The sequence below is a fragment of the Tasmannia lanceolata genome, unplaced genomic scaffold, assembly GCF_043159265.1.
Source record: "Tasmannia lanceolata isolate RefF3 unplaced genomic scaffold, GAP_Taslan_0.1 ptg000006l, whole genome shotgun sequence".
NCBI lineage: Eukaryota > Viridiplantae > Streptophyta > Magnoliopsida > Canellales > Winteraceae > Tasmannia > Tasmannia lanceolata.
In genome coordinates, this window is record NW_027518683.1 from 7,366,646 (window position 1) to 7,393,382 (window position 26,737).

The 26,737-nt window shown below is 37.1% G+C and overlaps 2 protein-coding genes across 7 annotated transcripts; one reads left to right on the top strand and one right to left on the bottom strand.

The window, feature by feature from the left end:
* Positions 1-25,762, top strand: ALF4 (aberrant root formation protein). 6 transcript variants are annotated; one of them, XM_077381911.1, is made up of 15 exons: positions 1-219; positions 301-477; positions 566-715; positions 4,357-4,429; positions 9,607-9,785; positions 9,911-9,970; positions 10,138-10,291; positions 10,400-10,459; positions 10,663-10,934; positions 11,013-11,084; positions 12,849-12,926; positions 13,009-13,218; positions 18,209-18,260; positions 20,685-20,930; positions 25,368-25,762. In XM_077381911.1, the coding sequence occupies exons 1-14, from the start codon at positions 118-120 to the stop codon at positions 20,903-20,905; spliced, it is 1,860 nt and encodes a 619-aa protein (XP_077238026.1). In that variant the 5' UTR covers positions 1-117; the 3' UTR covers positions 20,906-20,930; positions 25,368-25,762. The 6 variants fall into 6 exon arrangements, with proteins under 6 accessions (XP_077238026.1, XP_077238024.1, XP_077238025.1 ...); XM_077381909.1 differs by lacking the exon at positions 25,368-25,762 and adding an exon at positions 22,630-23,218; XM_077381910.1 differs by lacking the exon at positions 25,368-25,762 and adding an exon at positions 21,875-22,427.
* On the bottom strand, positions 23,573-24,059 carry LOC143879496 (uncharacterized). The gene has a single exon (XM_077381915.1). It carries the CDS (start codon positions 23,997-23,999, stop codon positions 23,706-23,708), a length of 294 nt encoding a protein of 97 aa, XP_077238030.1. The 5' UTR covers positions 24,000-24,059; the 3' UTR covers positions 23,573-23,705.
* Positions 25,763-26,737: the final 975 nt, after the last annotated feature.

Sequence of the window (26,737 nt, forward strand, 5' to 3'; positions counted from 1 at the left end):
GCAGTGCCCTGTGCCATTCTGGTAATTCTCTCCTAGTTTCCCTTCGTCTTCCACACTGCTCTTCCTCATCTGCGTCTACAATCAGTGAAGAAAAATCGAAAAAAGAGAACTCAAATCATGTCGCTTGAGAGAGACGAGATCGATTTCTCCCTATTCCAGCTCGACGATTCGAATCCTCTCCTAATACGCCTTCAAGAAGCCCTAGACACATGTTCTAAGGTAGAAAGAATTAGAATTCTAGGGTTTCCTTTTCTTTTGTCTTTATATCTTCCAAATCTTTACATTCTCTTTCCTTTCCAGGCTCTCGAAGCTGATGATTTTCGGGAATCCGAAAATGCCGTTCGTTCGTTAATCGATCTCCTCGATTCCGTCTCTGAAACCGCTCTATCCGATCCGGAGAATGTGGAATCAAAGGAGAACGCGTTGGTGGTTCTTGAAGAGATTCAACGAATCGTCTGTTCTCCGTCATCGAATCAGGTTCGTCCTGTTTCAGATCCAAAAGGTTTCGTTTGTAAATATTTTTCATATCTTTTTTTTAGTTCGTGATATGTTTTGAATTGCTCAGATGCTCCTCGATGCTCTTTCTTTTGAACTGCCAAACGTCGTTGCGAAATTCGCGTGCGTGTCAGATAAGTGTGGAGAGATTGCTGAGAGGATTATCGAATGCCTTGTTTCAATTTGTAGTCCGAGGGATATGCTTACAATCCTTTGCGAGGTAAGCTCGTTTGATTGGAAAGAGGAATTTCTCTATACATGCTCTGCTAATTAATTCCACTGCTTGTTTGGACCTAATGGAAAGTTCTTGAAAATTAGATAAATTAGGAAGGATAACGGTATAAAGACAGGAATTGAAAAGCATATGGAAAATCATGAAAACTGAGACACCAAATTTCGGTATAGCTAGTCATTTTGTGTCTGATTAAACTTAAGGGATTCAAGTACAAGCTTGTACAACTGTTCTTTCTCTTGATGCACAAAAATTTCTTTTAATGGAAACAGTAAGGAACTTTTAACTTTTTCTTCTCTTGTTTCAGATAATGGTAGAAATTGTATGCATAGTTACTGGAAGATCACTGCTAGAGTTTTCGGAGCTTGCTTCTATACAGAAGCTTACTTAAAAAGCTAAACAAATGATTTTTTTTAAGAATTTCTTTTTTCGAAGAATTTATTCTTTTTATAAAAATTCTAACCCTACACCCACACACAAATGGCCCCACTTAGTTTCTGTCGTTCATATCCATCCTCATTGCCATCAAACCGCTCTTTCCCATTGCCCTTTACTGTTTCTGTCATTGGACCTCAAGGTAGATACTTACCATAATGTATTTGAAAATGCAAGTTTTGGAGTTCCCAACTTTGATCCAATTGGAGGACATTATAAAACTCATCAACCAAACGGAAGATTCTTATTTTCAGATTTTCCTTCTTCATTGCAAATTTCTTTTCGGAATAATAATTTTTTCATGAAAACTTTTATCCCACACTTGCTTTACATCGTCCATCATCATCCTCGCTATCACTGTGTGCGTGAAATTCTTGTAGCTGATATAACAAACAAGCAATATTGATTTGTGCGTATTATCGGTACGCAACACATGATATATTACCTCTTCTTCCTCACTACGCTCACTGTTGATCACTCTGTGTAATTCCTTAGTAGTTAGACTGTGAATTTCCTAGTAATTAATATTTTGTGTGAATTTATATTGTGATCAGAACTCAAATTCATACCCAAATTGTGCCTACAATCTAATTAGTATTCACCCTTAAACTAGCATTATACTAATTTCGAAAGAAAAATATATATTTTTGATAACAGATAATTTTCTTTGAAAATGCTAACCAAAAAACAAATTTAAAATTCTGAGATTTTTTGTTACATCAAACGAAAGATCTTTTTTTTCCCAGAAGTTCTTTTTTTCAAAGAAAATTTCTTTAGGCCCTGCTTCGATTACAAGAAAAACATTTATGATGAAAAAAAAATTATCTGTTATGATTTTGGTTAATTTAAAGGGATATTATCATAAATTGAAGATCACTCTGAAGTAAAAATTAATAGGGTGGTTCAACTCATCATTCTTTGTGTATAAAAAATGTAGTAACTTTTAGAAATATTGTTCCTTTACAAACTTTTTCAGAAAATTCCTGCAATCCAAACAGGGCCTTAAGGAAAATATGTTTTTTAATTAATTTTTTTGCCCTACATCAAATCAGCCTCCACTTGCTCGTCATCGCCCATCTCCATCCTCATGGCCATCAGATTCCTCTTTCCCATCGTCCTTGACCCTCTCACGGAGTCACGGTAAAAACACAATATAATGTGACCGAGAAAACAATTTTTGGAGTTCAAAACTCTGATCCAAATAGAAAGACATTATAAGAGTTACGGCCGTGTGCACAAAATGCTTGTAGCAGATATATAGCAAACAAGCGATAGTGATTAGCTTGCATCATTCATAATTAGTATATGATGCCGAGCCCCTCTTTTCTCCTCACCATCAATACTAATCAATTTGTCTGAGTTCTTAGTAATTAGATCATGAATTTCTTAGTAATTAGTATTTGTGTGAAATTCGATTGTAATTGGAACTCAAATTTATATAAAAATTATGCCTGCAATCTAGCACTAGGCAACTTGTGTCCCACATATGCATCCTCTAGACCCTACACCTCCAGCTCAGCTCAAGGATTGATGAAGTTTTACCATGAAAACTTATGGCATTCCAACATTTATTACTCAAAGCCAAAACCGGGCTTCTCTACAAAGAGTATTCCTAGTTCTCTGCTTTGCTCTTTTTTTTTGTGTTCGTAAATCTGTTTCCTTCTGGTCACGAGTCATTTTTCGCTCATCATTGCTTATTATTACCAACTAGAGTTGATTGTGCCAAAGAACGTGATTGTCTATTTAGAAGAGCATCTTTTCCACCTTTTGAAAAAATCCATGCTTGAATTTTTCTTTTCTCTTGGAATGGCCATGCTTGATAAATTCCTACACCTCAAAAGTGATATGCAAGTGTGTAATACCTTTTGGAACAAAAAGGTGGTAGGACATTATCAAAATTCAAAACAAAAGGGTGTTTACTACACCTTTGAAACCACAAGGGGTTATGTAACAAGTAATATCTAAGATAAACAAGGGGCAAATTGTGCGATGCAATAAACATTTTAAGTCAGATGTATCAATCTTACTTGCACATAAAGCTTGAAATTTCTGTCCAGACTTCCTATAGCAATGGTGTGTTTTAGTATAATTCTTCATCTATTGTTCTTTGATTTGTTTTTCTTTTGCTTTTCATATTAGATGATTGACATTGTACATTCCTATGACATTGATACCTTTTATTCGTGAGATCTATATGATGCTTTCAGGGACCTGACTGCTTCCAGTATGGTTGCACATAAATATGCATGGCTAGCTTTCTATTATTAGCTAGTGGACCTGATGTGCTTAGTCAATTGTTTTCATTGTATTATGATTTTATGCCATGTGTTTTTGTTTCATCTTAGGTTTTCTCTTCGTCTCGACCAAATTCTAGGAGCTATTCCTTTTTTCTTTTTCTATTTTTGGTAAAGGGCTATGCTTTTTTTAGATTATTTCTTGCACTCAAATTTGGTCTTTCATTTGAAGTATTGGTTTGAATTCGTTTGTTTTGCACTCAAATTTGGTATTTCATTTGATAGTAGTGTTGGTCCGCGCACGAGGTGTAGCTCTGACCAGACTGCGCCACACCTCGCACGCAGAGTCGATGAACTAACCGATGAACAGCAAAACCTGCATCGAAGAATCAACATGATTCAAAGAAAAAAACCCAACAATAATGGCTCTCCTCCTTCGCTTCGCTCAGCCTTAGGAAGCCTCGATTCTTTTGGTTGCAGATCTTCTGCGCCAGTCCTTGTCAATCGTACATCTGAAAAGCTATTATGCGCCACTTGACTATCGTGCGCCGTTTGAGCGCGAGCAAACCCCGTTCTATCAATATTTTGATTGAAATGAAGCTTGTTTTTTTTTCCAAACAGTCATGGTGCAGTCAAGTACATCCACTGTCTATTGTGCCATTGTGCTCGTTTTGGTTTATGTTGAGTTTTTCATGTTACATAATTGATACTATTCATTCGTATGAACATTTCCATCTCGGATGCATGCATATGACGTCTATGATGCTTCTAAAAATCTGATTGCTTCCAGTACAATTGCATGGGACTATGTATTGCTTCCTTCTTTTCATAATTATGGTACTTAAAATTAGTCTTATCTTCTCATGTTTCTAATTTTGTTTTTGTGTACCAGTCTTCTGTTCTCATGTTCTTATTATATTTTTTTAGTTTTTTGTTGATATTTCTTTTTAATTGGATCAGGCATTAGATTCACTTGATAAAGTGTCCAAGACACCTGCTTATTTTGTTCCCATTTTGAATGGGCTCTCAAAAGGTAATGCTGCATGATCTAAATAGTTTGATATTGTTCAATATCAGTGAACTAACTACACCTACACTAAGACAGAAGTGCAATAATATATTAACCAAAGGTATCTATTATCAAATTTTCTTGATTTACAAAGAAAGAGAAATAAATATAATAAGAGGCTCTTAGGTAGAGCAATAAGAAACAAAAATACTTCAAAACGGCATATCATGGGAATAAACTATGCTTTCCTACAATTAACAGCATAATTTGCTATACTGTCCGTCTTTGTATTTCCTTAGAGATGCATGAGTGATAACATATTCAAAAGAAGTCATAATCTTATCCTCCATTTCCTTGACGACAAAAGTGCTAAGGACGGCCGGAAACTCTTCTAATCCAGTTAATGGTGGTCATAGAATATTCTTCAATTCAGGCCTTGAGAGATCTTAACTCCACTGGAGGCAGTCTCACCGTGCGAAACTGCTCTAACTTCAGCCTCGGTTGGATGATCATCAACATAGTGGCCTACAAAGGCCATAACTAGCTATCCAATGAACTCCGGAAGCATCGTGGACAACTTCACTACACTAGTCAAAGTTTAGCTTAAACAATCCCTATGCAGGATGAAACCAAACATCTGGAGTTTTGTTTTTAACATAAAACCTGCAAATACAAATCCGATCATAAGTTAATACATTAAGAGGAAAATAAAAATACAATTTGGAAGCATGCTATGATTTGACTGATTATAGACCCCCTAGGTTTTTGAATTATCCTTGAAAACCATGGCATTCCTCTCGCTCCAAATAAGCCAAACACTATTCAGAGAAAAGAATATTGCATAGGGGTTTAATCATTTCTTTTCCACAAGGGCCTGGACTCATCTCCAAAATTCTGAACACTAGAAAAGTTAGGAAGAGAACTAGCAAATTATCACAAGTTGATGGCAAGCAAATTATCACAAGTTGATGGCAAGCAAATTATCATAAGTTGATGGCAACTCTATCATCCTTCACCTAAATTGTAGGATTGTACTCTTTTTCACTTGAACTTTTCTGGGGTTGGGTGTTACTGTTGAATTGAGTATTTTGGGAAGTTTAAGTTGGTTTCAATATGTTTGGATTTGCTTAATTTCAATGTATTAAGGTGAAGAGAATAAAGAATGAATTTGAGAATAGAAAACAAGAGAGAAAGCAAAGGGAAATGAGAGAAGGGAGGAAAGTCTTGATGTCGATGAATTGCATCATCATAAATTGTGACTTTTCTCATGTTCATTTAAAAGAAGATTGAAAATACCACTCGAAAGTGAAAATAAAAGAAAGTGTTAATCTGCTCTTACTCTATAAACAATAAAGACGAAGCAATAAATCTAAACTTCAATGGCGGGAGCGTCGTGCACTGGGCTGCCAATAAAACTAAACTTCAACACTCTTTCTAAACTCAAGTCAACTAAGCCTTTGTCCCAAACTAGTTGGGGCCGGCTAATGAATCCTTTAGAAAAAATTTCATGAAGAAGGTGAAAGGATCTACCCTGCTCAAATTGACTAAGTCTAATCCTGACACTAGTTGGGTTCGTCTACTTGGATAATTTTCTTCCATTCTATCCAATCCAAGGTCATGTTCTTTGTTATGTTCCTAGCCCTCAAGTCTTTCTTCACTGTTTCCACCCAAGTTGTTTTCTGTTTGCCCCTACCTCTTTTTACTCCATCAACTTGGCACGAGTCACTTCTTCTAACTGGAGCATCCAAAGGCCTACGTTGGATATGCCCAAACCATCTTAAGCATAAATATCACCTATGCCGTGGAGAAATCTTTTTGAATTGGTTACAACCAAGAGTGTTGACAAATATTTTTGCCAATTGATATTTTGGCTTAACACATAAAGTAGATATCTATTTATCTAAAAATATTTCATAAATAAAATGAAAATCTACTTTTAAATGTTTACTCCTCATGAAGTACTGAATTACTTGCTTTATGAGTAGCCACTTGGTTGTCACAATACATCTTCATTGGCTCTTGTACCTTAAAACCCATGTCAAACATCATAGTGTTTTTCCACATTGACTCTCAAGTAGCATGAGCGATTGCCTTGTGCTCTATGAAGCACGGGTGCGGGTGCGACACGACACGGGGACGTGGGTACGTGATTTTTCAAAAAACTTGGGTGCTGGTGCGTTCGGGTGCTTTGAATATAATAATATTTTTTATTAATTTTTTTTAAAAAAAATAGGAAAGCAATCAAATAACCATAACATCACCATTCACCAAAATGGAAAAAGGGCTTTTATAATTTAAACCCCCCCCCAAAAAAAATGTTATTGGCAGCCCTCCTCTTTTTTTTTTTGTTTTTTGTTTTAAAACACTTAAAAACGTGTCGGGTGCGTCGGGGTGCGCACCCCAAGCGCACCCGACACGCACCCGACCGTCAAAAAAAAAAAAAAAGGGTTTTTGAATCGGGTGCGCACCCGACACGCACCCGAGCGCACCCGTGTCGGATACGCACCCGATACGGGTACGCGGGCCATTTTGAAGCACCCGTGCTTCATAGCTTGTACTCTGCCTCTGCACTAGACCACACGACCGTACTCTACATTTTAGTTTTCTATGTTTCCAAATTTCTTCCAATGTAGGTACACTATCCAACTGTGGATCACCTATCAAAAGGAGACCCTAGTCAATCAGCATTAGAGTAACTCTCAATATTCAAGTGACCGTCAGTCTTGAAAATAATGCCTTTACCTAGAGGACCTTTTGGACACTATATGATGCCATGAAGTATTTGCCAGTGGGGAACACTAGGTCGATAAATTAACTGACTTATCGCTGCAAAATCAAAGTCAAAGCGTTTAATAGTCAAGTAAATACAATTCCCAAAAATATTTCTATCTGTGCTAGGGTCCCTTCAAAGAACTCTCCCTTTCACGCCTAATTGCCATTAATTATTTTTCTTAATGAAAGAAAATACCTCCAGTTATTCATCAAGAGGTTCCTTAACTAAAATAATTTACAAATTATAAACAAAACTAAAATTAAATATATGTTGGATTGCTTCGTTTGAGTCTTTTGAGTGGGACTTTAGATGTTTCGCTCTATATTTGTTCTAGTAGTGAGATTCTTGGTTTTTTCTTGAATTTTGTTATCTTGAACACCTCATTGTAAAAGATTCCTCCTGAGCATGGCTCTAAATGTCACCCGAAAGCAACACGAAACAACCGACATGTCTTCATTACCATCCCCACTGAAACAAAATCCTTTGTTTGACATGTATAGATTTCGGTATTGTTATGCTCATGTCGTCTGAAATGCTATCCCTTTAGTATGTAAATTACAAAACTTTGATCGAGATGTCAAAATTTCGACCAAAGTGCATAGAGAAGATTGAGGTTTTACATTTTTTGCCTGGTAAATGCTTAGTTTATGATTTTTTGCTTGCTTCTTCATTCATGGTGCAATTTTTTTTTTTTGAATGGTGGCAATTTCATTAAAACAGACCTAGATGGTACAACAAAAGTACAAAGGATCAATATAAAGGGTTACATTGAAAACATGTAAAATTGTACTAGTAGTCAAGGGGGAGGAAATCGAAAAAATCGACCCCAACCCTTCCAACACCATCCCGTGGCAGTCTATCTGCAATACTATTAGCTGACCTTCTGACATGGTTAAATGTCAAAGAGGATCAACCAATCCGGTCCTGAATTTCATCAAAAAACCTTGCGAAGTGCCAGGGTGGGACCGGTGACCCTCTCAACCAACGTATCACATTCATAGAATCACCTTCAATAGTTGTTCTATCAAACATATCTAAATCTAGGTATTTTAACCCCTAGTGAACTGCTCTAACCCCTTCCTCGTTAGCGGCTGCTGTCCCTATTGACCCCGAGAAAGCCCATATGGTATTCCCCTCTGAATTTCTCAATACCCCACCAATATCTAGTTATTGTTTATTTGATGCATTTGTGCATAAATTAGTGTATGGATTTTCATTTTTCGCAGATTTATGGTTTTGAAATTTGAAAAAAGCTATTTTTTAATAAAAACTAATCATGTGTTGGTAGCTTCTAATTTTATTGTGTTCGAGTTCTTGCCTAATCTACTGATTGGAGTCAGATTTTTTAATTCAAAAATTAATGATTTTATTTAGTTTTGTATTTTTATCTTATATGAATTTTTATCTTAGCCGACCCCAACTAGTTTGGGACAAAGGCTTAGTTGAGTTGAGTTGTGTAGGCATGTCAGGCTTCTAATTTTAATGTGAGTTATTAATGCATGATCTACCAATCAACGGAGTTGGAAATTATTTTTTTTGAGGGAAATTTTAAGAACGAAGTTAGATTTTTTATTTTTATTATAAAATTGGTTACATTCATATTATAATATTCCTTCATTACTTTTTATGAAATTAATAAATGGAATAGTTTTTTCTTACATTTTATTTTTATTTGAAGCATATGCATATGTGGCCGTATAAATTTCCACTTTAGAAGACCTTTAGTATTCCAAGCATTCGTGACAATCTAAGGTGTCAATTCCATTTCGTCTCGGCCGAAACATTTCGTTCCAATCCGAAAAATGGAACAAGAACACCTTCTATTCCATTTCAGCTAGAATTTTGTCTTGTTTTGGTTTGTTCCGCCCATTTCGTCTCATTCCGGTCTGCTCTATTTTTGATGCATTGCAATAAATTTAATGTTTTCAATAATAAAATGTGTGTTTTTTTAAATATTTGGTTCGTATAATGATTTCTTATATTTCTCTCAAATTTCTATTTCTTGGATTTTTAAAATTTTTAACTATTTAAATTTTTTCCTATCGTAGAGTCTTTCTGAAATGAAACGCCGAAACAGACAATAAACTGAAACATTCAATTCCACTGACCAAAACGAAACGGCGAACGAAATGGAATTGACAACTTGGGTAGAAAGATACTCAACCATAAGGACTAATAACTTAACTACTACTCACAGGTTGATGACCAAGGCAACAATGCACGAGGTGTGGATGTACCACAGACATAGACTACAACTTACCAATGTGTGTTTAACAGTATTATGTAAACGAGCAATGCTATAATATTTCCACAGGATTTTATCTAATATCTATTACCATATCTTGTTTAGAAGCTCTAAAACTTGAAATTTTTTTCAGTAGACATTGAACTAATAAGATTGCTGCTGCATTTGTATCCATCTTTTCAGTATTTCCATGCATTCAGAGGCGTCACTTGGAGCAAATAAAAGTTACCATTCCTGGTGTTCTCAATGTTCTAAAGGCTGTATCATCAGAATTGGATGATGAAGATAGTGATACTCTGAAACTTTTGTTTAGCAGAGCAGTTAGCGTTGCCACTTCCATACAAGCAGTTTCCCCAAAATTGGTTTGTTCTACACTTGTTGAGGGAATCTTCATCCTGTTATCTTATTGTAGTGCAGATGTTCTTAATATATGTTCCATTAGCTCATTCTAGATAATCAATTCATCTTGGCTTTTGTTTGCAAATAGGTTGGAAGAGAAAAAGAGGAGCTTGGTGCTCTACTTGGTCTATTTGTCTTACAAATCATGGTTGGCACTAGACTAACTCATATCTGTGTTCGGGTTTGAATGTTGGTTAATATCAATTCTTTATTAGTTTCTTAATTGGTTTTTGTTATTGTTTCCTTTTCTTTTCCCCCTTTTCGTTCCATTCTTTTGTATTTTTTTTTGCTTCATAATCCTTCATTGACTTGCAGGCTCTTATAACAAGGAGTTATTTGGCAAAGGAAGTTTTGCGTTGTACTTCATTTATGTTACAATTGTCACACCTCCTTCCCTTTTGCGGGTTATCGTATATTGGCCTTATAACTGGACGTGATGTTTACACAATTACTAGTATGATTGTTGGAGGTAATTTTAAAATTTCTCAGGTTGCTATATTTACACCACCTTCTCTGTTTCACTCAATTTACCAACTTGAATAAGTATTTCTGACTCATCTTATTCAAAGTGATGTAGAGGACCATGATGACCTTATGAGTTGTTTTGGCTTCATCAAGCACGGAGCATCTCTTGCAGGTTTCTGTTGCTTCTACATTATTTTACTGCAGAACTAAGTTCAGATTTTTTCCCTATCTGATGTTTAGGGCTTTATTTTTTATTTTTTTGAATGATTCTGATGTTTAAGATTTTAAGCATATTGTTTTTTTTGTTCATCCTCGTGTTTCATAGTTGATAATTTCTCGTTTATTTCCCTCTTTCTTGTCTGATGTTTTTTGCAGTGATCTGGGGCCATATCTCAGATGAAGTTGCGAAGGCTGCTGGGGAGAACTTGACCACTGTTAAGGATCAACTCCGAAGTAGTCAAACTAAAAGGTGGCAAGCAATAAGCATGTTGGGATATGTACTCTCGTCTATTGATCAGCCATGGGAATTAAAATATCATGGTATTGACTTGTTATTGAGTATTATGGATGGAGATATTTCTCAAAAATTTGATGGAGATCACATCGATTGCTCATCCGATATGCCTAGCCTTTTCACTTCACTGCAGGTATGGTTTTTCTTGTATTTTTGTAGAGACCAATGTTGATATTATTTGCTTTCTTTGAGCTAAAAGAAGCTTTTTCAGGCTGTTGAATGGGTCATCATGTCTGCTCCGGATGCTGTGTTAAGAAAAACAGCTTTTGCTGCATTGAAAAGAGTAAGTGTTTATAATTTAGAAGTGCCCCATACTGATGCATGGATAAAGTAAGTCTTTAGGAGGATCCCATGCCATTTGAAGTCGCTAATTACCGTGCACTAATTTTTTTAAACTGTACACTGATTAACACTCTAATTAACTTTATTTACATCATGCATCCGAAGTTGCTAATTTTCCAACTATTCAAAAAAAAAAAAAAAGTTGCTAATGTTCCTGCTCTAGTTAACTTTGTTTACGTGGAACCGCTTCCGATTCTTTGGGATTAATAGGAAGGTATGATTGATGTTCTGTAACTTCAGCGAATTAGTCTGTCTGATTCGAAAAGCCAGCTCTTCAGTTTGTTATTTAAAAAATTGATAACTTGTAGTTGCTTGAATGCATTTTGAAATAGAACTAACTCCAGTTCTTTAATGTATGATGCGTTGGCTTATTGTGTCCATCCAATTTTCACCTACCCATACACAAATATCTTAAAATATCCAATGCTTGCTGTTGTGTCTACATTAAGCTATCCTAAGACTGCCATTTTCATATCTATTGGGTGTCCTTCCTAGTTCCTACCAATTCATTCTAAACAGGAACACTTGCCATATCTATTGCGATTATCTGTCTCTGTAGTGTTTGCATCCTCAATTATGAATTGTGAATTGTCACACTATTACTTCACACGTTTGAATTTTTTCATTGCATATGCTTTGAAAATCGATAATTACAGTAATGACCCTGAATAGGTTAGAAATGACGAATCAGCCTTAATAAAGTACTGCCCTCAAAGTTGCAATAATCATGCCAGGCTGACCCAAGAGTCTTTGGTAAACATATCTTCCAGCTAATCCTCAAAGTTCTCATAGGTAGTATTTGTCACAACAAATGTAATCATTAAAGAAATAAACATAAAAATTATTGCTGATTAATTTTTCGTCGGGAAAGAGGTGTTTTATTAATTCATGGATACTTTACACTTAGTGGATTTAAAGTCATTAATTACATCCTTTAAAAGAAAAGAAACACTTTTGATTATTCATTAAAGAGGTTCCCGACAATTTTTTTATATACACAGGCTCCCTACAAAGCTAACACTTCACATATAAAGTAACATAATATTTCACAAATGTCTTTTTTTTGAGTCTTTGTTGTGCAATTTTCCTTGTCCAATAACTTTATTCAAGGTATGCATTGGAAGAATCTTCCCAGAAGATGGACTCTTTAGTTTATGTAACTTTGATCTTAGAACCTTTTGGAAGAGGATTGGAGGAGGGATCATTTGGTTCACAACTTTGATTTTAGAACCTTACGAGAAGAGTCTTCCTGAAACAGGGATTCTTTGGTTCACAATATTTTGTTCATAGGACTTTTTAGGAGAATCTACCTTGATTTTTTTTTTAAAATTGATTTTGCTTTAGAGAACCTTTCCGAAGAATCTTTCGAAAGAGTGTCTCGTCTAAGTCTTAGTTTTAAACACCACTTATAAAACTTCCCTCTCTCATTTGCACATGTGGCATACAACCCATTAACATACATTTCATTTTATGTATGTTTCAATACATTGGTGGAATAACAAGGTTTCATTTTGTATACACATACAACTTTGTATTCTGAATCAACAAATTAACTTCCAATCCTTTACATGCTTGTTTTGAATGTTTTACTTTGTTTTTTCTTTTACACATTGGTACAAATTTTTTTACATTGATCATTCCCACTTCGTTGAAATGTTCTTTTGTTGACTTTTAAATTGGTCTTGCTACACAACAATTTGACTAGGTACTCGCAGATATTCCATCTCATCAAAGGTTTGACATGTTAAAGGCTCTCATTACAAATAGTAATTCTCCTTCCATGGTAAGGCCCTTAAACCAATTGATATGTTCTATAAGCATAGATATTGACTCAGTTTTAATCTGGCCCTTACATTTCTACACAGATTGCGATACTTATGGATCTTGTTAAGGAGGAAACTCTAATGGAGATTCAAAAAGTTCCACCCGGAAACGATACAATAAAAAATATAGAAAACAAGAGTAATCTAAGTTCCCCATGTTGGAGTTCGAATGCCCTTGAATTGGTTGAGTTTGTCTTGAGGCCTCCAAAGGGAGGGCCACCTTCCCTTCCAGAGCATGGTGACGCGGTACTCGTAATATTATCCCTGTTATATTTTTAATGTGACAGTTTTAATTGCTTCTTAAATTTCTGAAGTAATCTTTTGTAACGTCTTGTGTAGAACATGTGCTTTGATTGGAAGGGATACTTGTTATTGATGCTTGCCTTAGATTTATTTCAAATGCTTTCTTTCTTTTTTGAATGGTCAAGATTTCATTCAAAAGGAAGACCGAGATGGTCAAATACAGGAGCAAAAACAAAAAAGAAGAAGAAAATACAAATTGCAAAGATGAAAAAAATCAAGTGCTTTCTTATAGAATTGACATCCTATGGCCTAGTTTGTTGAGTCAACAGTAACGGGAACTGGACACCCTAGCATGAATTTTGCAAGAAATAGGTTCTCTGACACATTTGTTCAACTATTGTCAGTCCCTCTTGATAATGTTGGTCTGAACTTATGATTATGCCAATTCACTACTACTATGTAACCCTTTGTGTTTCGTTTGATCTCAATATATAGCCATGTGCTTTGTTGAACCCCTTGCCTATTCTGGTGGAACTGGTTATGGTTTATTGTAGTTTTTGTGGTTTTTTGCGATTGAGTTGGGTTTGATCGGGTTGAAGAGAGTGCGAATGAGTGGAATTGTCATAGATGAAGGGGGAGGTGGGAAACGGATTATCAGAGGTCACTCTTCCATGGATTTTATCATGACTGAACGAGTGGTGGGACGGAGATTAGATGTGTGAGGTATGCAACTACTAAAACTTCAAGGGCGAATGATGTCAAAGATCGCTGTATCCCGCTGCATAAAGCACTACAATTGGTTTTTCAATGGCAAGTGCCGGTCGTCGAGTCAATTCAAAGAACATGCCAACTCATGAAGAATGTAGTAGTGGAAGAGATACACAGAGAAGAAGGGACTTTCCACAGTTTAAGTCCAAAGATAAAGAACCTGTGCTGATAAGAGCATGAGTGTATGAAGCTACCTGAAGTCAACGTTGTGAAGCTGTTCAGAGCAGAATCTGGCCAAGGCGATTTATGGCATCGGCCCTTCTAGGAGATCATTCCCAAGTGGTGTTAGTAGAAGAAACAAATACTTGAGAAAGCTTTCCTGGATGGTAGGATCATACGAAAGCTGGAGCACGTAGAATTGTGAGGATGGGCTATCAAAACTTGGAGAATTAATTAATTCAGTTGGGTTGATAAACTTCATTAGAAAGTGGAGGTTTTTGCACTTTGCTTGAAAGAAGAAAGCAAAGCGCCTTAAAAAACCCTAAGCATTGGCAAAATTGGAATAGTCCCATCATTTGGTAAGGATTTTCATAAATCCATAAACCATACATGATAAGGATATAATAACCGCTGTTTAATAAAGTTCCCAATAGCGAACACTCGCCTTTTAATCCCCTCCCTCTAATGAGAAACCCAATTTACCGAAAATTGGACTATGGTCCTTTGGTATTGAACGAGGAGAAGAGCAAGATCAATTTGCGTCAGATATATGGCATCCCACTTAATGCATGGAATGAAATGACGATGAAGGCCTAGGATTCAATCTTTGGACTTGTGTTGGAGGTGGAGGTTTCTGCGATACGGGAGTGTAGATTGGTACGAAAGCGGTAAGAATTTTACCAAATATTGGAATTTTCTACACAATGTGGTGCAATTGAATGTGTTTGGAACATGGTCCTCAATCTGGGTTGTCTGTGAATTCAATTGGCATATGCTCAAGGAAAGTTAAGGAGAACAATTATCTCCAGCTGTTCGAGAAAAGACGAACTTTTAGAGCAAGCTTTCCCTTTAGGCATGGCCATACCAAACTGGAGAATTGAGATTAGAAGGAATAGTGGGCCGGCTATCTGGCAATTTCATGATTCATCCTATGGAGGACCATCACACATAGGCTTTCAAAAAGGTAGCAACACCAAAAGGATGGTAAGAAAAACCAGCTAGAGGAAGAAAGGATACAAGTAAACACTACACTATCCATTCCATGGGCCTTATCCGAGGCATTGTGGGCACCGATTATGGAGAGGGTAGAAAAGAAGCTTGCCATGTGGAAAAAAAGGCTATTTGTCCTTTCGTGGAAGAACAAAACATACTACAACTTCACTTGCTACTCTTACGTTGTGCTTTATGTCAATGCACAAAATTCCCAAGTCTGTTGCAACTAGAGTTGAAGGACTGTAATGAGATTTTCTTTCGCTAGGGAGGTAATGTCTAATAGATTGGTAGGAAGCTTTTAGTTTTTAAGCCCAATAACATGGAGGACTTGGTATAGGGAACCTATAGTTGTGCAATATGTTTTATTGGAGAATGATTGTGGAGATTTGGCATGCGTGTGTGCATGATGGCGTTTGCAAGTTAAGGGTACTTCCTACTGGTGTAGGCTGATGTGAATGGTAGTCAATATGTTTGGCTGGTGAATGAGTCTATTTCTCTATGGGGATTAGGTATGAGGAGGGTTTTAGATTTTGGGATAAACAGATTTGATGCAATGATCTTCTAGGATGTATTTTGGTGAAATTACCTTTGTACTATGATCTGCAGACATGGATTCGTGTGTCGAGTGTCGACACGGATACAAAGTGTCCGACATGGCTACCCCTAAAAATCTAGAATCAGGGACGCCCATACGGGTACTTATTGCTACTCGTAATCTGCAACATGATACATATGGTATTCATGTAGAAAACTAATAAATCTTTAGGATTAAGCAACTGTAAGTCTCAAAGAAGCACGAGATGATAAAATAACAGTGCATTCATCAATTTAATCAAGTTAGAAAGAGAGACCAGTAAGATACAATGAACATAATATTGGAAACGTGTTTGTTTAGTGTTTTAGGTTTAGGGGAGGGGGGAACAAAGACTAGTTAAGGAGAGTTAAAAAAGTTAATAATAAAATAAGAGTTAATGATGAAAGAGGGGTAAACACTATATTCAATAATAAACAGTATTTCGTTTGACACGGTACAAAATTCTGTCGACATACCCACATGAAGTCTGACACTTCTAGCAATACGTTTGCAAGGGTCAAAAGGAGCGAGGAGTTATGTCAGCAATAAATTTAATGTGTCGGGCTGTCGCCTAAATCATAGCTTTTTTTTATCACTTACTGATATAGGGGGTCCACATTCTTCCATCTCTAATTTGATGAGCTCTGGTTCCACCTCAAAGACAAAGTAGTGGATGGAAGTGTACAAAAGGATGAATGTGTGCAACTGGTTAAAAATGGAAGGACTGTAGGACTTGCTAGTAGATGTGTGATGTGTTGGAAGGAAGGAAGGGTGGATTACCTTTTCATTCATTTTAAGGTAGTTAGATTAAATTGGGCTGGCTTGCTGAATTGTTTTGGTGTTAATGGTGTGTTTCTAGCTAAGGTTGTTGAGTTACTTTCTAAGCCATTGATTGGGCCTTTTGTTTAGCAATTTTTTCATAGGGCTTTGTGTGGCATTTTGATCGAAGGGAGTTAGATAAATTTTTGATATTTGTGTTACCTCAATGTTTAAGTTAATTGGAGAGTACAAAGCACATAATGGAACCACTAAAAAAAAAACAAAAAAAACAAAAGCCAAGCACATTCTGAAATTTGAGATCTATGTAGTGAGATAGTGCTCAATCTCAAGAGCATATCAAGAAGTGTTAGCGAAGTGATAGGACTGAGCTGCTTAGTGACTCAGAGTTTCCAATCGTGTTGTAACAACACTCGCTATTTTTTATTGAGAAATGATAAATGTGCCCCTTTTCATCACTTGGGACACCCAGCTGCATTGTATGTGGCAATCAGGTTACTTCATTCCTTAAATGTGAAGTACATCAGCCCCTTTGCAGTCATAGATACACTGTAGCTGGGTGTCCCAAGTAATGAAAAGGGGCGCATTTATCGTTTCCCTTTTTATTTTCCCTTTTGTGTATCCTTTTAGGGGTCTGTCATGTGGTGGGGCTTGGGTTCTCATTTTTCTTTTTTTCTTCTTCTCTTCTCATTTCCTTCTCGGCTACAAGTTGCAATAGCCTCCAAATTCTGTTCAAAGAATGCATGAAACACACCATTCGAAAAAAAAAGAATGCATGAAACATTTAGCTGTTACCACCAATACTCTTCTTCAACTGCTCTTTGGTAGTTGGTTCCATTTAGTTGAACTTTGACATGATGCTCTTGGTTTTCTTGATCCAGATTAATGCCTGTATTTTTCTACGAAAGATCATGCTTCCTAGTAGTGTGTGACCTATTGGCTCAATTATTCTCATGTACGGTCCTCCATCTCATTGTTGAAACTTCTCTTCATGATGTATCAATATATCTTTGTGTAGCTACCTTGAGATGGGACCATTCAAAAAAAAAAAAAGCTACCTTGAGATGGGCTTACCCATATGGCTCCATTTTTCTCAGACTCCTTTACTTGGCATGCATATGCACAGCACAGTGATATACTTAACTGTCTTGACATGCTAGGTAACAAACCCCACCCCTCCCCCCCCTCCCTCACAACAATGAGGTCTGCTCCCATATCAGGCACCAGTGCAGTGCATGTATTGCAGAATCTTTACAAGCATGGTGTTGCTGATACTGCTCTTTAAAATTTAATTTATTTCTACGACTTATAGCTCTAAATTTTTAATGCATTTTTATGTTTGGATTCATTTCTTCTATACACCACCTGAATTATGCAACATTGTGGACGGGAGAGCATCATGTTATCTGTAATCAATGTGTCGGATTACGTGCCTCATCCTCTGGCTAGAGTAGAAAGTACATTATTGAGATATTTCTATCTCAATCTTTTCCATTTCAGTTATACAACTGGAACAAACTATTTATGGCAAGCAGATGCTTCTTTTGCTTATTGTTTTAACCATGCATCCTCTTTTTAGTCTTAAATGCAGAATGTTCAAAGCTATTAAGCCCTTCCAGTTAAATGCTTGTCCAGGATTTGGCTGCACTAACCATTAGATAGGATTTCCTGTACTCGTTTATTGTATAATTTGCATTTTAGGGTAACTGATGTGCTTCATATGTACAGGTTTTATCTGCTCTCAACCTGTACAGATTTCTATTGATAACAGAATCAACAGGTAAATAACACACCTTATTATTGTTCTAAGGTGTAAGAGTTCCATTCCTGCTTCTTTAGCTCTTAAAAAGTGCTCTTTGTTGAAACAGTAAATTAGTACCTAAATTACACACATTACTAACATGTTGATTAATTGTATGAACTTTAGAAACTATGTATAATCACACACACAAGCATATTGTCATGTTGGTAGCAATAAATTGATTCTGCTATCTGTGATGTGCTGTATTCATTGAATTGGGTATTCAGATGGGTTTATTTATTCGACATTAGCACAGAAAATACTCATCTTAATCTGTCTCCAATAGCACAAACCTTTGTTTTATTATTAATATATTGCAAAAATGCGAGGTTGTCCAACAATGCACACATTCTTGCATCCTTGTGTGCAGGCATTCACCCAAATGGTTCCCATATTTTCACGAGATTAATTGGGTATTTGTTGTATATTTTAATATATATATATATATATTTTAATATATATATATATATATATATTTTAATATATATATATATATATATATATATATATATATATATATATATATATATATATATATATATATATAGGTCATTTTCCAGCTTATATGGGTAATTTATCTAGTCCTCCCCAGACCCCGCAACGGTGGGGCCTTGTGCCCCCCCCCTCTCTCTCATGGGTAATTTATGGTTTCTATTTCCAGGCATTCACCTAATTGGTTCCCAAATTTTCACTAGATTAGTTGGGCATTTATTGTATATTTTAATAGATAGGTCATTTTCCAGCTTCTATGGGTAATTTATGGTTTCTATTTCCATTTTACCAATTGATCATCCATCAAACGATTAATGGATTATATAACATGTATTCAAATTTAATTTATCTCGGTGATCTTAAACATGAACGATTGTTTTTCTGCCTTTTCAATCCATATATGGTAGAAGCGATATGTTTTATAATGTGTCATTGGGGGAAAAAGGAGTATTAGCAAGAACAGAGATGAGGGATAAGTACTTCTGGAAGGTGTTGTGGCTACAAAAGTCTACAATTTAAAGATTACATGTGAATAGTGACCATTTTTTATGGAGAACTCGGATAGAGTGGGTTTTGGACCATGTGGTGGAGATGAATCTAGCGGTGTCTGTCAGTTGTGCATTTTTTCAGTTATGATTAATTGTAGGCATGAAGTTTTGTTGCACCATGGTAAATCAATCCCCTTAAACTGTTGGTGCTATCTTCTAGTATTTTTTCTAAAGGGTGTCAGGCAATGGCATTTCATGAGTTATTCTATTGTCATGAATAAAGTCATGAATTATAGTAGAAGCGTAGTGGGTGCTTCCATCACTATCAAAAGTATCATTTTAAGTTACTCTTCTAAATTCCATTAATTGCGCGAACCCAGTTTGTACTGCATGAAGAATTCCATGAACAAACTAGTGTTATCATCAATAACAATGGCCCCCATACATTAGAATAATTTATTTTAGGCTAATGATTGATGTAGGCTAGGGAGAGAAAAGAAGAAGAAATAAGGGAGAAGAAGAATAGAATGAGAGAATTTTAGGGGAGAAATCTGTAATCAATTCAATAAATCATCAAAGTTAACAAAAGTCTGTAATATGGCCTATATATAGGCAACCAACAATCAATAAAAGACCCAAATAACCCAAATGAGCAATTAAAAGACCAAAATAACCCTAATATGCCAAATAATCCCCAAAATGTCCCTACGAACAATAAAAATATCCATACAAGACCCTTGAGTACGGCCCCACCTAGAACAAACCCGTAATGGACGTCTACGATCCCCATCAGGAGTTCACTACTTATTCCTAGATGACATCCGGGACATAAGATCTCTGGTCTGAAAACTAAGAGGGAAAAAAAATTGCTGCTCAGCTTCTGCAATGTGGATGTACTTCCATCCACTTGTGAATGGCAACCATAAAGAGGGACCAAGTTTGATTTAGTGATAGTGGTAATTAACACAAAACCACGATTATCATTAATGAGGGATTCAGTAAATAGGGCGTCACACATTGATAAGAGACACCCTTCCTCCTTCAGAACATTGGTCAGACAGATGCCATATGGGCAGCATGAGCTATCATTGTGCCACAATGTGAAATGGGCATTAAAATTGCCATCATCTGTGAGAACCATGGGCCTGCCATTATTAGGAAATAGGTCTGAAATTTACACATCCTTTATTTTCATGGTTGGTAGCTCTGGCATTATGAAGACTTTGTCCTTCAAAATATAAAGATGCTGAAAGCTAGGAACCATTTTAGTTTACTCACAGCCTTGTGCCTGCCTTATACTTAAGTTTTGATGATTATTTCTCTCACTGTTGCTTTACCATGAAATTGGAATCAATAGTTAGGAAATAATTCTGTTAGATACACCTTACTTCCTACTGACTGATGGAATGACCATGAATTTCAGGAAAAACAAATTACACCGGTGTACTCTCAGAAAGCAATATGCAGAAGGCTTACAAGGAGTGGTTTCTACCTCTGCGAACACTGGTATCCGGGATGGAGGCAGAGAATGAGAGGGATAATAATGAAATTGCAGTCAACATGCTTTGTGCCCTCAATCCTGTTCAGTTGGTATTGTACCGCTGTATCGAACTTGTTGAAGAGAAATTGAAGCAATGCGGGTAATTGAATGGTGGAGCATGGTCTCAAGGTGTGTACACTTGAACATTAGAATAGTACAATACTCAATCTCATAGTTTTGGTCGTACATGGAAGCATCTGTTTGTATCCTAAGCCGTTTGGGGTGTAACAGTGCAACCCTAAGGCAATGTTTGGCAACCATGATTCTCCCCCCCCCCCCCCCCCCCTGGAATATTCGCTTACCCAATGGTGAGTGAGGGGCTGAGGGAGAGATTGGAGAGGGACTGAGTGAGGAGAGGGTGAGAAAATTACAGAAAAAACAAGGAAAATAAATGCTGTAGTCGAAATCCGATTTAATTTTTTCCTGTTTTCTAGCTTCTTCTTTACACTCTCCTAACTCATGCCCTCTCAAGTCTGTCCTCCCATTCTCCTTATTCCTCTCTCACTAAAAATTCATGATTGCCAAACATGGCCTAAGGTGAATCGTTTGAAAAATTATAGAGGAAAATGCACGAGAAGTTTGGTTGTGCATTGATTTATTTTGTGAGCTGATATTTACACCCCTCTCGTTTCGTTTCTATACAGCTTCTATTTTGTGTAGATTTTCTTCTTCATTGGCTGTTACAATTCATACTTGCAAAGGATTTAAAATTTAGGGTTCTTATTTTGAGTGTGCTGCCCCATTGCATTTTGATGCCACAATTTGTGTCTGAACTTTCAAACTAACAAATTGAGCCCAAAATTCATTGGGGTTGCTTGGAGGGACTTCCCACTCTCCTTATCCCCTTCTCTACCGTCCATGTGAATCAGGCCAGTTGATCAGGTGGGGCACTATCTAGATAGGCAATTACTCAAAAGTTTATTCCGATTGGACAATCCTAGCCGTCTGATCGGTGCAATATTTTTTCTTCGATTGTGTACATTTGCATATAGTTTTTTTTTTTTTTTTTTTCTAATTTCTATTGGGAGGCCATTGACCAGTCCACTAATTAGCATGATTGTTGTGGTTTTGAGGCTCCATGTGGCGATCCGACAAATTGATAATCACACCCATAATGTTAATCATCTAATCAGTGGCTTGCAAGCAAATCAATACAGATTTACAAGGCAAAAGTCAATTTGTTAGAATTCAAAGATCAAGGTGCAAACCATAATTATGTCAGCAGCGTAGTGGGTACTTTTTTAAATGCAGCAAGTGGAGATGAAGGTGAAATCTCGGGAAATAAAATACGAGAACTAGTGTTTCAGGTCCGGAGAAGTTGCTAAAAATCCGGAAAATGTCAATATGTCAATCCGGTTTTGAGTAGAGCTTTTTGTTTCCAGTTTTTTTGCAACGTCACTAGTTTCCGGGATTTATCGTGAAAATAAATTCCTGGCAGCCAAACGTGCCTTTAATGACTGCTTAGCCAATTAGGTGCAAGGAAATTTTTCTCGGAAAACTGTTTCCTTGGGAAATGAGTTTCCGAAACTTATTCTTTCCGTTGATACAGTGTGATAATGCTTTTTCTCCAAATATCAACATCAGACCTTAATCTATTTTATTTTCCAATAATGTGGGCTGTACCTTTCTCTTTCCTTTCTTTCGTGCCACATATTTTCTTTCTCTTTCGGTGTATCATGACTTTGGTTTCTTTTTGGTGGTAGTTGGTCTAATCAATTTAGTCAACTGTGATTTTGAATTTTTGATAGATTTGATTCCCTTCTTTCCCATGGATGCAAGTGATAAATGGTGATGATATCTACACTCCATTGTTTCAATAATGACACAGGCAAGGGACCTTGTTTACGAGAATAAAGAGTTGTGTGTATCAAGCACAAGCTTCTCTGGCGAACTTATCAAGCACAAAGCCAGAGGAGACGATTTTAGTAATCCCATGGGTAATCAATAGACCAAAGAGAGTCGAAATCAGTCTTCAGTTTCAAACAAAGGTGAGGCCCACCTATGCAAATCTCAATATTTTTGGTATGTTATGTCCTAAGTGGGGGCCCGCCTAGGTATGGGACTGCGTGGGACCCAGTCTGGTATGGGACAGGTTTAAAGGGCCTTGCCTAACGCGTTCCATCAGCTCTTGAGCTTTTGGCTTATCGGTAAGGTACCTATCAATGTAATGTAGACACACTATACTGGATCATTCATCGTTAGCAGATCTCATTCCTCGTTAGTATCAACAAGAAGGAAATTTCTTTGGGAACGGACATCATTTTCGCGAAGGAAAATGGCCATGTAGCGTAGAAGTACGGCTGCGTGTATGGTGATCGGGCACTTGATCGTAGAACTTTGATCAAGCATGATAAAAAAACATGAGAGCTGCTAGAATTTTCGCTAAAAAAATGATGACTCAGAATGATGCACGGGGGCAATACAACAAGAAGGAGGTGGATGCTGCGTGGGGTTGAATATGCCTTTCTAGAAAATGACCAAAGAAATCCCTCCTATGGGGAGTAATTTTTCAAGATAATATCTATTGATCTCCGGTGGTGCATGAACCGGCCCATAAGGAATTGGAAAATTAACTCTTGCTTAAGGATTTTTTTTTTTTTTTTTTTGAATCGGTGAATCTTTATTTCTTGCTAAATTTTAAACGATGTTAAAATTTCCAGAGAAAAAATAATAATATGTGGAATGCCATTACTAAAACAGGGAGATTAATTGATATGATTTCCCCAAAACAAAACATTATGTTAATGCTAAGAAGCTAAATTCAATTGCCATAATGCAATGCAATGGGCACATAAAATTAAATCAATTTGTAAAATATTAAGAACAGATGTGTAGTCTTACATCATCTACATATATAAGATGTAAGGACCAAATAAATAAGCTCCCACCAATTCAAATCTCCCACTAAACAATCTCCTTTTTACACAATGCCAACTGGGTCCTCTCTGCGCCTATAGGGTTTGCCGGAGAAGATGACGGAGACGAGTAGTTCGAAGATGCCAATGCCAAGCAACCATCGCTCCAAGAACGCCGAACAGGGTAAGATATCTTTGTGTTACAAGGAGAAGACTTGGTACAATCTCCAGACTTGTGGAGGGCACAACTGCAATTGCGATGGTAAGGCCTTCGCTCAATCTCCATGTCTGGAGTTGCTATGGCCCCTTCAAAGACACTATGAGACAACCCTTTTGTGGCCATTTAGAGAGATGAGGGGAGGAAGGAGAAAGGAAGGAGAAAGGAGGGAGAAAGGAAGGGAGGTGTTTGGTCATTTTTGAATGAATGTTGGGTCGAGGAATGGGTTAAAGACAAGCAAGTGGGGTGTCATTATAACAAATGAGGCTGTAAATGGAAGACCTCTAACTGAAGTTGGGAAAAGGTAAAATTCGGCAGGAAATCCGGCACCTTGTGCGCACAATCACAAGCGAACTTTGTGGGGCCTCATGTTGGTAACTTAAGGCACTAAAGGAACTCGATGGTCTGAGCCCGGTGGTGCAGTTTTGGGTTCAGGGATTCGACCCCAAGTTGCCTCTCCAAAAATGTACGGAAAGGGAAAAAAAGAAAAGAAAGGTTGGATTGTGTAGGTGGGTCCCAAGATAATGCATAGGTGTATGCACTTCATAAGTGGTCCCACCCACCACAGGTATTAACAAAAAAGCAGTGGTTAATGTTAAAAGGTAATTTCTGGGCCCTACAAAGGGGGATTATGGATAATGTATGCGAAATCAAGACCGTTGATCTTGTAGAACATCATGAGGTGACCTACAGGTCATGCATACATCCCGAACGGCCATGTCATGTGTAAAAATTCAGATATAGGACTACAAAAAATCAACGGTTTAATTTTTTTTTTTGGCAGAAACTTAAACAAGGCTCAATGGATCAAAAGCCTAGGATCATCAGATCAAGGTGTTCTTTGTGGCATTTGGATGGCCCTATGTTTCCTGCTTGGATCAACGGATCTGGTCACGTAAACAAGGCAGTAGCGGGGCCGATACGTGTTTTTTTACGAAGAAGCATGTTATTACCTACCTTTGTGCAAAGGTAACCAGCATCAGTTTCCATTTATTTGGAGGAAAGAATACATTATTAGCATCAGCCATTTCATTGCATAGGAAATGACAAGGGTTTAGTAGGACTGTAGACAACCCCATAGCCTCATGTACGCTACAGGATAAATCTATGATTGGAAGGTTAGGATCGGCCAATCAGTTTGATTATTTACTCTTGGAGATCATTGATGGGGCCCCGCTACGCAATATGGACATGCTATATTCTCATTCTGGACCTTTAACAAACTAAGGACAACTTATCTCAATTTTCAATTGAGTGACCAAAAACCCAATGACTAGTCTCTCAATTTGTAAAGATAAAAAAAAGGACCAAATACCATTACAGACGAAATTCAACAGCCATAATGCATTGTAATTGGCATTCAGAGTTCAATCAACAACTCATGCATTTGCATGATTAGAAATTTTTTTTTGCAAAAGAGGTCCAACAATAGATTTAAGTCTCCCACAAACCACTATTCTCCTTTTTTACATAATGGCAGCTGTGTCTTCTCAGGAGGATTAGCAGGAGAAGATGATGGGGATGAGTTGATGGAAGAAGCCATTACTAAGCAACTCTCGCTCCACGACCGTCGGATTGGGTAAGATATCTTCTTTTTGTTAGGAGAAGACAAGGCACAACCTCTAGATTTGTGCAAGGCACAGGTACAATTGCGATGGTAAGGCCTTCGCTCGATCTCTATATCGGATGTGGTTATACATCCTTCGAAGACACAGAGAATCAATCCCTCACTCGCCATTAATTCTATCTCTCTATCTCGTTCTCTTTTACTTTTGAAAGGGTTCCTTTGTGTGTGGTGGGTTGAGTAGCTGCTCTTTATATGGTGCAGTCTAACATGGAGAACACAGACGAAGGATTCGTCTACAAGCAATGTTGTTTCGTGGGGTACTCCGCAATAGCATTCGAGAAGGCATGTCTTGAGGGCTGAATCCAAATTTGTTCCTATTAAGACAATGTTGTAAGAGACAAAGAGGTCTTAAATATGGACGTCATATTTGTTAGTAGAATAATGATATCAAGAAACCCTTTTCATATATACCTTCCAAATGGGTTTCCAACAAGTTACTCAGCTAGCCTTCTAACTACGTCTTTGACTACGCTATATGGGACCCACTTACACCACTAAGTTGCATGTATTCGAGGGGAAGTGATACATCTGTCCCCTTTTCTTTCCTGGGCCACCCCTTACAGTGTAAAAAAGGGTAGTCATAACTCATAAATACACTAGAGTAATGGCACGTGAAAGAAAGGGGGTCGAATACATCAAGCCTCATTGCTTCTTAACAATTAGCTAATTTAAAAATGGCTGGAGCCTTTCACTAATTCCTAGAAGTAGAGGTCCTAGTTATATACGCTGCTGAAATGCTATATGTTTACACAACAGACAATTCTGATATGATAGTGTGCCCTTTCACTTGCTCAAGTAGGGTCTTTGGGTGGCCCTCGCCTATCTAATAGATGGTGAGATTTCTCAGACTAAATTAAATCTTGAGTGCGGAATGATCAGATGTGGGTGGTATACTATGTGTGCGATCCAACCGTTGAAGATGCTCCCTACGAACACTGTTCGTTGATCTAACGAAGTCTTGGTGCTCAGATCAATGGAATCAGGCTTGGCTTTAGTAGGTCAAGGACCACCTAGAGAAAAACCCTAAATCCCCATGTACCACTCTTTTTAATCTAGGACTCTTAAGAAAGATTTTACTTTATCAGACATTTTGACTTGACCTATGTTTAGAAACTCGTAAAGTTAATTGTCTAGTTTGGCAATGTGGGCACCCCATGGAAAACATGTCCAACAAAATCCACTATTCGATCACCATCAAATCTTAATCTAGTGGTTGTGCCTTGAATCTGTATACACA